Below are 11,599 nucleotides of genomic sequence, written 5' to 3'. Positions count from 1 at the left end.
GTGGGTGGATGCTGGTGTTGTGGAGGGTAGGGCTGAACGATTTTGGAAAATAATCTAATTGCAATTTTTTATCTATAAATTGCGATTGCGATTTAAAATGCGATTTTTTTTTGTCTTCTCAAGTATTTTTCAACAACAGAAGCAATAAATCAATCTGTTTAATAATAAACAATGTCAGATTTATTTAAAGCACAGATAACAATAAAGCAAAAAAATCTATGCTTTTCCTTTTCATCATTTGTTTTTTTTATAGAAAAATAAATAAATAAATAGCTTTTCCTTTTCACCTTTTTTTTTAATTAGGAAAAACAATAGATTGTTAACTTACTTTAACTTACTGCTCTCCAGCTAGTAACATCATGAAAAATTAAAGTGCAAAAAACAAAGAGAATCTGCTTTAACCAACTCGTTATTTTCTGTATTTGAAGATGCAGCACTGGCCGTTGGCATTTTAGCCTTGCAAATACCACACGAGGCTTTGTGATGTTTTTTTAAATGCTGAAAAAGGTTTGTAGTGTTACCTCGCGTCGTAGCAACAGTAGCAAGGCACGTTTAGCACAGTACCTGACGTTGAGCAGCATCTTCTTTTTTAAAGCCAAAGTAATTCTACACAACTGATGTGTTCTGTCGAGCCTGAAGCCATTGTGCAACAAGGGCGTGTTCACACCTGTAGTTCGTTTCTAATGAGTTTGTTTACTTGGGGCGTTTTCTCGCTCTGTTCGGTCTGGTTTCCCACAGGCATAAATGTAAACGCACCAAAATGCGCATCAATAAACCACGTGAGCAGCCCGTGTCCTCTGATTGGTCAAAGCTGTCTGACACGGGAGTACATTAAATATAAAAATACGAAAAAAGTAAATACAGCGAGAAGATTTTGTGTTCCAGCGCAAATATCTGTGCTTTTACACTGAACGCTGAAACACTGCACTTTCAAACACAGTGTTTTATACATAATAAACAGTCACGCGGCTGTGAGCAGTGAATGCAGATTTATACATAATAAACAGATTTATACATAATAAACAGAGCAGTGAATGCAGCGTGTGCATGGACACAGTGTTGATGTTCACAGCTGTGGTAATTATCGTTATCTGGCTAATATATTAGTTTAAACTATGCTTGCTTTATCAGCAGTTTAGCTCAAATAAATGGCTTATATTTAATAGGTGGATCCGATCGAGATTGGATCATGTTCTCACCACAAGTGAACCGCTCCAGAGTTCGTTTGGTACCTAGAGGAGGTTGTCTCGGTCCGGTTCTTTTGATCCGCACCGAGTGCGATTACTGTTTTTACACCTGCTCAATCGAACCGCACTAAAGTTACAAACGGACCAGAGTTCGTTTTAACCGGACCAAATAGTGCTGGTGTGAAAACGCCCTACAGTGCGCTGTGTTGGCTTCACTTCTCCACCTCCCTGCCTTCTGCTCGAGTATGCTCCGCTCGTCCTCGGCTTGGCTCGCTCCCAAGTCACGTGACCAGTCAAATCGCAGCCAGTGCGGTTAGAGAATCGCGTTTTAAAATATCGCGAGATTATCGCAAATGCAATTAATCGTTCAGCCCTAGTGGAGGGTGGAGTGGGTGGATGATGGTGTTGTGGAGGGTGGAGTGGGTGGATGATGGTGTTGTGGAGGGTGGAGTGGGTGGATGATGGTGTTGTGGAAGGTGGAGTGGGTGGATGATGGTGTTGTGGAAGGTGGAGTGGGTGGATGATGGTGTTGTGGAGGGTGGAGTGGGTGGATGATGGTGTTGTGGAGGGTGGAGTGGGTGGATGATGGTGTTGTGGAAGGTGGAGTGGGTGGATGATGGTGTTGTGGAGGGTGGAGTGGGTGGATGATGGTGTTGTGGAGGGTGGAGTGGGTGGATGATGGTGTTGTGGAAGGTGGAGTGGGTGGATGATGGTGTTGTGGAGGGTGGAGTGGGTGGATGATGGTGTTGTGGAGGGTGGAGTGGGTGGATGATGGTGTTGTGGAAGGTGGAGTGGGTGGATGATGGTGTTGTGGAGGGTGGAGTGGGTGGATGATGGTGTTGTGGAGGGTGGAGTGGGTGGATGATGGTGTTGTGGAAGGTGGAGTGGGTGGATGATGGTGTTGTGGAGGGTGGAGTGGGTGGATGATGGTGTTGTGGAGGGTGGAGTGGGTGGATGCTGGTGGTGTGGAGGGTGGAGTGGGTGGATGTTATCTTCTGGTTCTCTCTCTTTAGTTGGGCTGTTTTATTCAGATCTGCTGGAGTCATTAGATAATCACACTGATAATATTTTATATTGTCTGTTTTATATAAATCCAGTATAAATTAATTCCATCTGCCCACCTGTCTGACCCGATACCGATGGATGTTGGACCCTCAGGCTCTCGCGTCTCCTGTCCCCCAGACTGATGGAGTTTCTGAAGTCAGCTCTTCTCCATCCACCACCACAGATCAGCTGCTCATCGACCATCTTACTCTCCACTACAGTTTACACCCAAGCCATTAGTAGCTGTTTGATCAGTGGTAGGATGTTCCCCTTAAATGTGAGTCTTGGTCCTCCCAGTGTTTCTTCCTCCTCCTGCAGCTCTGAGGGAGTTTTTCACTGGGGGTTCTGTATTCTGTATTTTCTATGTTTAATGTTTTATCTGATTCTTTGTCCTGTAATCATGTTTCTGTAAAGCTGCTTTGTGACACCAGTTGTAAAAAGCGCTATACAAATAAATTTGATTTGATTAATACTGGAAAAAGAACAAGAATTATAATAATAAAGGGTCATCACCTGAGTTTAAATAAGCCAATAGGTAAGAGCCTCCTATTGGATAATAATTACTGCATGGGTGATTAATATGTTTTAGCAGCAACAAGTTATTTATCCCCAACTGATGCAGGGAGTAGCTTCTCATCTGTTAAACAGCCCTGTGGAAAGACTGTTCATCTGTTTAAGAAGAGTCAAATTATCATCATGCATCAAACTGAGAAAACATCTAAGGAGAAGCTGAAACAAACTTAAAGTTTGGTGAAATCAAATGGAAGAAAAACAACAAATCTTCAATAAGAGTTGGAGATTGGTAAGCTTGGGATGCTAGCCTAATGATTTAAGGGTAGAAACATACTTGCTGTGTGCTCGCGCGTTCACGTAGACAACCGGCTGCGTTGTGAGCGTGACTGAGAACATACTGGTCTATGTGCTCTCGCGCCGGGTCTCGCTCTGTGAGCGTGAAATGAGCTGGTTCTCATTAAACACGTGGACAGCTGAGTTTCCATATCCGGACTGTAGAACTGGGGGAGGGAACTTGTGCTGATCGTTAGCCGGTGATAATGAGCCCTGTTACCATAACAACAAATTCAATATTAAATATTACCTGTACTCTTTATTTCTCCTTACAAACATCCTAACATCCTCACAACAACAACAACAATGTAAGAACCCTAAATAACACTGCGTTTTCCCCTTCCTCCAACACTGTTTTCAGAACGTACTGAAAAAGTGACGTAAAAAACACTTTTAAAGAGCAAAATATTCAGATTAGCTAATCTCTTCTCATCATCGTCATTTTTATTCCTGAAAGACAAAAGTGGATTCGCATAGTAAATAAAATGGCCATATTAGACCACGTTCATTTCAAACGCTGAACTTCATCCTTATTGGATAATATTTTATGTCCCACATAAGTCAATCGATTACATTTTACAATTCAAACTATTTTGTTTAGTTTATTTTATTAAATAAAACTTAGTACATGATAAAACTGGTTTCTTATTAGTAAATCAGATTCAGGCGGTTCTGCGGCCGGAAGAAGGAGATCCGGACGAACCCGGCTAATGATCCAGAGCGTAGAACTGTCCCGCCGGGCTCTGCCGGGACACACAATGTCTCTGCTGGTGTTTTAATAAGCTGTTCTTGTAGGCGAATATCTGGCCGCAGAGTTCGCAGCTGAAGGGCTTCTCGCGGGTGTGGATCTTCATGTGCGTTTTGAGGTTGGACGACTGGTTGAAGGTTTTGCCGCACTGGCTGCAGCCGTAGGGTTTTTCTCCTGTGTGGACGTTCACGTGCTTCCTCAGGTTGCTCTGGTCCGAGAACTGCTTTCCACAGTGGATGCACCTGAAGGGTTTCTCTCCCAGGTGAATGCTGAAGTGTTTCTTCAGGCTGGCCGACTGACTGAACCTCTTCCCGCAGAGCGTGCAGTAGTACGGCTTCTCGCCGGTGTGAACTCTCTGGTGTAAAACCAGAGCGCTGGTGTTGGGAAAGGCCTTCCCACAGAACTTACACACCAACCTCTCCTTCATCAGCTGAGGAGGAAAGCCTGGTTTGTGGGGAGGAAGGTCGCAGTGGGGGAGCACGAGGTCGACGCCCGGCAGCTCGTTTGCGTCGGGAAGAGCCGAACTGTTCAGGTTGATCTGAGTCCCGAAGCGCAGCGTCTCGCCCGTGGCTCCGTGGATGTAGTACTCGCCGGCGGAGGTCCCGGCGCCGCAGTCCGGGTCGGGGTACGCCAGACTGTGACCGGCTGCCTCGAACTTCCCGCCATCCCAGGAGGCGTGAGCGACGGGATGCAGGTCTGTGCCGGGTCCTGTGCCAGGTCCCGCAGCAGAACCGCTGTCCTGAGGATTCCCTGATCAACAGAGACAAACATTAAACCACGCAAATAACCGATATTTACCGGCTCCCTGCTGATTTTAATAGACGTTTATTATAGGTCGATCTTTTTCTCCATCACACCAAGTTACATAAAAAAAAATACCCTTTAAATTCCATTCAATTTTTTCACTAGACCAGTTCGTTATATCTGCACCCTTATTTACTAGAACATTAAAAACTATTAAAGAAAACGCTCACTCAGGCCAGAGGTTCATTTCAGGAGATTCTACACAACTCAAATAAGAGTAGCTTAACTCAACACATTTTTACATCTGAAATATGCTGCTCTGTAACAATAAAATAAATCAGCCCTGCCAAAAATGATAAAACAGTGAGATGCAAATTCAGACATTTCACTGTATTTGGTTAAAAGTTCACTTTATAAAGTCCAAATAACAAAAAATCAATGTCCTTAATTACATTAGTCAATACAGTAATCCTTTTAATTATATTTCCTGCTATAAAGTTTTTATTATGAAATAAAAAATGGTGGATTATCCTATCAGCCTAATGGCAATGCTAACAGCTAAGTAGCGACTCTAACAGTTTTTCAAGCTGAATTAATGGCTGATGTTTAATAACAGATGGATTCTCTGTGCTGGATTTACAATAATTCTGTAAATAAAGTGGAGCAGAATTTCTCCACAGAGACTCAGTACACTTTACTGTAAACGCTGAATTAAAGAGAAACAGTTATATTAGGGGGTAGAGCTGGGTGATTAATCGATTTTAGCGATTAATTCGAATTTACGGTTAAGGACGATGTGTTTTTATGAAAATCGATTTTCTCTGAGTTTTAGTTTTCACCACCGACGCTCCCCTGTGGGCTCCTGTACCTCACACTACAGGCTTAGCCCCGCCCCTCTCTCTCCCTCCCTCCAGCGCGCAAAAGAAAAGTGCTTCTCCCAGCAGAATGAACTGTCCCTAAACCGTGTACCAGGTTCTGTACGCACTACAGTTTAGGATTTTTTTGCATATTCATCTTATTTTATAGAACACTGGCACTTATTTAAAAGCTCAAGCCCAATGAGAAAAAGTCTTTACTTAATATCATATTAAATTGTACTTGTTTTCTAATTTGTAAGTTTCATCAGAAAAGGGCCCATTTTATTTCTTTCTATTTGTTTTTTCAGGGTGGGTTTATTTATTTATTGATTAAGTTTGAGGGTGGGTTTATTTATTTATTGATTAAGTTTGAGGGTGGGTTTATTTATTTATTGATTAAGTTTGAGGGTGGGTTTATTTATTTATTGATTAAGTTTGAGGGTGGGTTTATTTATTTATTGATTAAGTTTGAGGGTGGGTTTATTTATTGTGTCGGTACCTAAAGTATGTTGGAGAAAGCTTTCGAAAAGTTACTAGTTTTTTTGCTTGTTTCTGGTTGCACTTTAACCACAAAGGGGACATTTAAGTGAAAACTAAATAAATAAAAACTAGTTTTGAAGCATTTCTTTATCATCTTTAATTAGATTTTTAGTAGGGTTTTTTTTTTTTAATCGAAGATTTTTTTGGGGCATATCGCGCAGCTCTGTCAGGGGGAAACAGTTTTATACAGGATCAGGTATGTTTGATTTTTTTTCTCCCTTAATAATAAAAACCTTCATTTAAAAGCTGCAGTTTGTGTTACTTTTGTTATTTTTGAGTAATATTTAAATGAGTTTGATGTGGAATCAGATAATTACCGTGGATCAGCTGCTCATCTCCATTATCTTCTGCTACTCGCTGCTCCAGATTCTCTTCTTTAAGGAAGTCCCGCCCCTCTCGCTCACACTGCAACAGCAGAGCATCATCAAATACAGATCCCATCTGCTGTGTGTGTAGTGTATAGTGTGTGTGTAGTGTTTAGTGTGTGTATAGTGTATAGTGTATAGTGTAGTGTGTGTAGCGTATAGTGTGTGTGTGTGTAGTGTGTGTATAGTGTGTAGTGTGTGTGTATAGTGTGTGTGTGTGTGTGTATAGTGTATAGTGTATGTGTGTATAGTGTATAGTGTATGTGTGTGTATAGTGTGTGTGTGTGTGTAGTGTGTGTATAGTGTGTAGTGTGTGTGTATAGTGTGTGTGTGTGTGTGTATAGTGTATAGTGTATGTGTGTATAGTGTATAGTGTATGTGTGTGTATAGTGTGTGTGTGTGTGTGTAGTGTGTGTATAGTGTGTAGTGTGTGTGTATAGTGTGTGTGTGTGTAGTGTGTGTATAGTGTGTAGTGTGTGTGTGTGTATAGTGTGTGTGTATAGTGTATAGTGTGTGTGTAGTGTGTGTGTGTGTGTAGTGTATAGTGTGTGTGTAGTGTGTGTGTATAGTGTGTGTGTGTATAGTGTATGTGTGTATAGTGTATAGTGTGTGTGTAGTGTGTGTGTGTGTAGTGTATAGTGTGTGTGTAGTGTATAGTGTGTGTGTGTATAGTGTATGTGTGTATAGTGTATAGTGTATGTGTGTGTATAGTGTATGTGTGTATAGTGTATGTGTGTATAGTGTATAGTGTGTGTGTAGTGTGTGTGTGTGTAGTGTATAGTGTGTGTGTATAGTGTGTGTGTGTGTAGTGTGTAGTGTATAGTGTGTAGTGTGTAGTGTATAGTGTGTAGTGTATAGTGTGTGTGTAGTGTATAGTGTGTGTAGTGTATAGTGTGTGTGTATAGTGTGTGTGTATAGTGTGTGTGTGTAGTGTGTGTGTGTGTAGTGTATAGTGTGTGTGTAGTGTATAGTGTGTGTGTGTGTAGTGTATAGTGTGTGTAGTGTATAGTGTGTGTGTAGTGTATAGTGTATAGTGTGTGTGTAGTGTATAGTGTGTGTGTGTAGTGTGAGTGTATAGTGTATGTGTGTATAGTGTGTGTGTATAGTGTGTGTGTGTGTAGTGTATAGTGTATAGTGTGTGTGTAGTGTATAGTGTGTGTGTGTGTATAGTGTAGTGTGTGTGTATAGTGTATAGTGTGTGTGTGTAGTGTGTGTGTATAGTGTATAGTGTGTGTGTAGTGTGAGTGTATAGTGTATAGCGTGTGTGTGTATGTGTGTATAGTGTGTGTGTAGTGTGTGTGTGTATAGTGTGTGTGTAGTGTATAGTGTGTGTGTGTATAGTGTATGTGTGTATAGTGTATAGTGTATGTGTGTGTATAGTGTATGTGTGTATAGTGTATGTGTGTATAGTGTATAGTGTGTGTGTAGTGTGTGTGTGTGTAGTGTATAGTGTGTGTGTATAGTGTGTGTGTGTGTAGTGTGTAGTGTATAGTGTGTAGTGTGTAGTGTATAGTGTGTAGTGTATAGTGTGTGTGTAGTGTATAGTGTGTGTAGTGTATAGTGTGTGTGTATAGTGTGTGTGTGTGTAGTGTATAGTGTGTGTGTAGTGTATAGTGTGTGTGTGTGTAGTGTATAGTGTGTGTAGTGTATAGTGTGTGTGTAGTGTATAGTGTATAGTGTGTGTGTAGTGTATAGTGTGTGTGTGTAGTGTGAGTGTATAGTGTATGTGTGTATAGTGTGTGTATAGTGTGTGTGTGTAGTGTATAGTGTATAGTGTGTGTGTAGTGTATAGTGTGTGTGTGTGTATAGTGTAGTGTGTGTGTATAGTGTATAGTGTGTGTGTGTAGTGTGTGTGTATAGTGTATAGTGTGTGTGTAGTGTGAGTGTATAGTGTATAGCGTGTGTGTGTATGTGTGTATAGTGTGTGTATAGTGTGAGTGTACAGTGTGTATAGTGTGTGTGTAGTGTGAGTGTATAGTGTATGTGTGTATAGTGTGTGTGTAGTGTGTGTGTGTATAGTGTGTGTGTAGTGTATAGTGTGTGTGTAGTGTGTGTGTATAGTGTATAGTGTGTGTATAGTGTGAGTGTACAGTGTGTATAGTGTGTGTGTAGTGTGAGTGTATAGTGTATGTGTGTATAGTGTATAGTGTGTGTGTAGTGTGTGTGTATAGTGTATAGTGTGTGTGTGTATAGTGTATAGTGTGTGTGTAGTGTGTGTGTATAGTGTATAGTGTGTGTGTGTGTGTAGTGTGTGTGTATAGTGTATAGTGTGTGTGTGTGTGTATAGTGTATAGTGTGTGTGTGTATAGTGTGTGTGTATAGTGTATAGTGTGTGTGTGTGTGTGTAGTGTATAGTGTGTGTGTGTATAGTGTGTGTATAGTGTATAGTGTGTGTGTGTGTATAGTGTATAGTGTGTGTGTGTATAGTGTGTGTGTATAGTGTATAGTGTGTGTGTGTGTGTGTAGTGTATAGTGTGTGTGTGTGTTTGTATAGTGTATAGTGTGTGTGTAGTGTGTGTGTATAGTGTATAGTGTGTGTGTGTGTTTGTATAGTGTATAGTGTGTGTGTGTGTGTGTGTAGTGTATAGTGTGTGTGTGTGTGTGTATAGTGTATAGTGTGTGTATAGTGTGTGTGTAGTGTATAGTGTGTGTGTGTGTTTGTATAGTGTATAGTGTGTGTGTAGTGTGTGTGTATAGTGTATAGTGTGTGTATAGTGTGTGTGTAGTGTATAGTGTGTGTGTGTGTTTGTATAGTGTATAGTGTGTGTGTGTGTGTGTGTAGTGTATAGTGTGTGTGTGTGTGTGTATAGTGTATAGTGTGTGTATAGTGTGTGTGTAGTGTATAGTGTGTGTGTGTGTTTGTATAGTGTATAGTGTGTGTGTAGTGTGTGTGTATAGTGTATAGTGTGTGTGTGTGTGTGTATAGTGTATAGTGTGTGTATAGTGTGTGTGTAGTGTATAGTGTGTGTGTGTGTTTGTATAGTGTATAGTGTGTGTGTGTGTGTGTGTAGTGTATAGTGTGTGTGTGTGTGTGTATAGTGTATAGTGTGTGTATAGTGTGTGTGTAGTGTATAGTGTGTGTGTGTGTTTGTATAGTGTATAGTGTGTGTGTAGTGTGTGTGTATAGTGTATAGTGTGTGTGTATAGTGTATAGTGTGTGTGTGTGTGTGTGTAGTGTATAGTGTGTGTGTAGTGTGTGTGTATAGTGTATAGTGTGTGTGTGTGTAGTAAAGTGACCTGCTGCTGCTGTGAGATCCTCTCGCTGTTCTGATCCAGGAAATCCTGTTGGTTCTCAGATCCGCTGAACTGGTTCTGTTCTTCATTTACATAAAAAAAAACAGAACAGAGAAGCTGTTTAACCCTCAGATCCCGAAACCAGCGGTTCTGTTCAGACTCATCAGTAAATGAAGGTTTTGAATATGTTTGAAAACTATTTTATTCAAAGCGATTTTTTATTTTTTACAGCAGTCCTTCCCTGAAATCCGCTGTGATCTTTAGTACAGATCATCTCAGTGGAGAGCATCAAGTCTATTTCTATATACACAGTATATAATTAATCACATTTAATATCTTATTATATCTTTTTATGGGAAACGCTGATACAGTGTAGTCAGTGTTCAGCTTTTATAACAGTGCACATTTTCTGTTCCCTCAAAATAACTCATCTCTCAGAATTGTTGCTCTACATCAAGAGAGTCTAGACTTTAAGAAGATTAAAAACACCCTAAAACTGAATACAGGACGATGACCAAGACCATATAGCAGGACGGGTTTCTCTCAGAGCGTTCCTCCTCAGGGTCCTCCATAGATCATCAGATACATAAAACGAGGGGTGTTACTGTATAAACAGCGGCTGTACAACACTGGTCTTTTTCTTTCTTTAAATAATTTATCATAAAAACAGCACATAGTAAAAAACCAAACCCACGGTTCTCCCTCAGGTTCTGCTGCAGGTCCGGTTCTCTCAGGTTCTGCAGGTCCGGTTCTTTACTGCGGGTGGTGTCCACCCTCTCCTCCTTAATGATGAGCACATCCGGATCTTCATCCTCCACACACTGCAGAACCGACTGAACAGCCTCACACACACACACACACACACACACACACACACACACACACAAACACACACATACATACACATACATACACACACACACACACACACACACACACACAAACACACACACACAAACACACACATACATACACATACATACACATACATACACACACACATACACACACACACACACACACACAAACAAACAGCCACACAGTGTTAAAGATAGACAGTGTAAACCAGTCTATGAAGAATCTGGCTGGTTCTGGCTGATATTAGCCGGATCAGAACCCGGTCAGAACTCACCTCCGGACCGGACGCTGAGATTAAGTTCTCTGGAGCTCTCGGGGTCCCCACACCGTCAGACAAGCGCTGATCCACAGACCTAATCCTTACCCGGACCATCCGGCCTACACACACACACACATACACACACACATACACACACACATACACACACACATACACACACACATACACACACACATACACACACACACACACACACACACAGAGAGATAAATAATGTATGAAAGCTGGTTCTGGAGGATCGTTTGCTGAATGTTGAGTTAATTAATGTGATAATGATGGTTATTAAATGTGATTAATGTGATGTTAATAATTAATATGAGTAATAATAAAGCTGGAGGTACCGGAAGCCCTGTACTCTGTGGTTCTGGTTCTGGAGGATCGTTTGCTGAATGTTTCTCGGATCTCCAGGATCCTGATTTTCCTCCGGAGGCCGCGGTTCTCCTCCTGCAGCTGAGAGAAGCTCCTCTCCAGCAGCGCGCAGATCTCCTCCACCGCCGCGTTCGCGAACACCTCCATTACCCCGGCTACCTGCGCCTGGAACCCCGCCCCCGCCGCCATCGCGCCCCGCCGCTGCCCGGACGCAGGTAAACAGGTAAACAGGTAAACAAGCCGCGCGCTCCGACACTACGGCACAAAGAGCGAACCTGCAAACAGGAAACAACGCTACCCCACTTCCGCCTGAACCCTTTTCAAAATAAAAGTTCCTTTGAAAATTAGGGCAGGTCGCGTACCACATGCGCACACCGCCATCTAGAGGATTTCTAAGTTCATTTCAATCAATCAATCTAACAATCAATCAATCAATCAATCAATCAATCAATCAATCAATCAATCAATCAATCAATCAATCTAACAATCAATCAATCAATCAATCAATCAATCAATCAATCAATCTA

The 11,599-nt window shown here is 41.5% G+C and overlaps 1 protein-coding gene across 2 annotated transcripts; it reads right to left on the bottom strand.

Annotated features, from left to right (window-relative positions):
• Window positions 1–3,316: 3,316 nt before the first annotated feature.
• si:dkey-56e3.3 (zinc finger and SCAN domain-containing protein 21) lies at window positions 3,317–11,359 on the bottom strand. 2 transcript variants are annotated; one of them, XM_049481618.1, is made up of 6 exons: window positions 11,045–11,359; window positions 10,698–10,801; window positions 10,260–10,407; window positions 9,570–9,648; window positions 6,284–6,375; window positions 3,317–4,575 (listed from the first exon to the last, which is right to left on the bottom strand). In XM_049481618.1, the coding sequence occupies exons 1-6, from the start codon at window positions 11,259–11,261 to the stop codon at window positions 3,785–3,787; spliced, it is 1,431 nt and encodes a 476-aa protein (XP_049337575.1). In that variant the 5' UTR covers window positions 11,262–11,359; the 3' UTR covers window positions 3,317–3,784. The 2 variants fall into 2 exon arrangements, with proteins under 2 accessions (XP_049337575.1, XP_049337576.1); XM_049481619.1 differs by having other exon boundaries at window positions 10,260–10,398.
• Window positions 11,360–11,599: the final 240 nt, after the last annotated feature.

This window comes from Astyanax mexicanus, chromosome 7 (genome assembly GCF_023375975.1).
Source record: "Astyanax mexicanus isolate ESR-SI-001 chromosome 7, AstMex3_surface, whole genome shotgun sequence".
Taxonomy (NCBI): Eukaryota; Metazoa; Chordata; class Actinopteri; order Characiformes; family Acestrorhamphidae; genus Astyanax; species Astyanax mexicanus.
The sequence above is the reverse complement of the archived record's forward strand: the minus strand, read 5'-3'. Positions and strand labels throughout refer to the sequence as shown.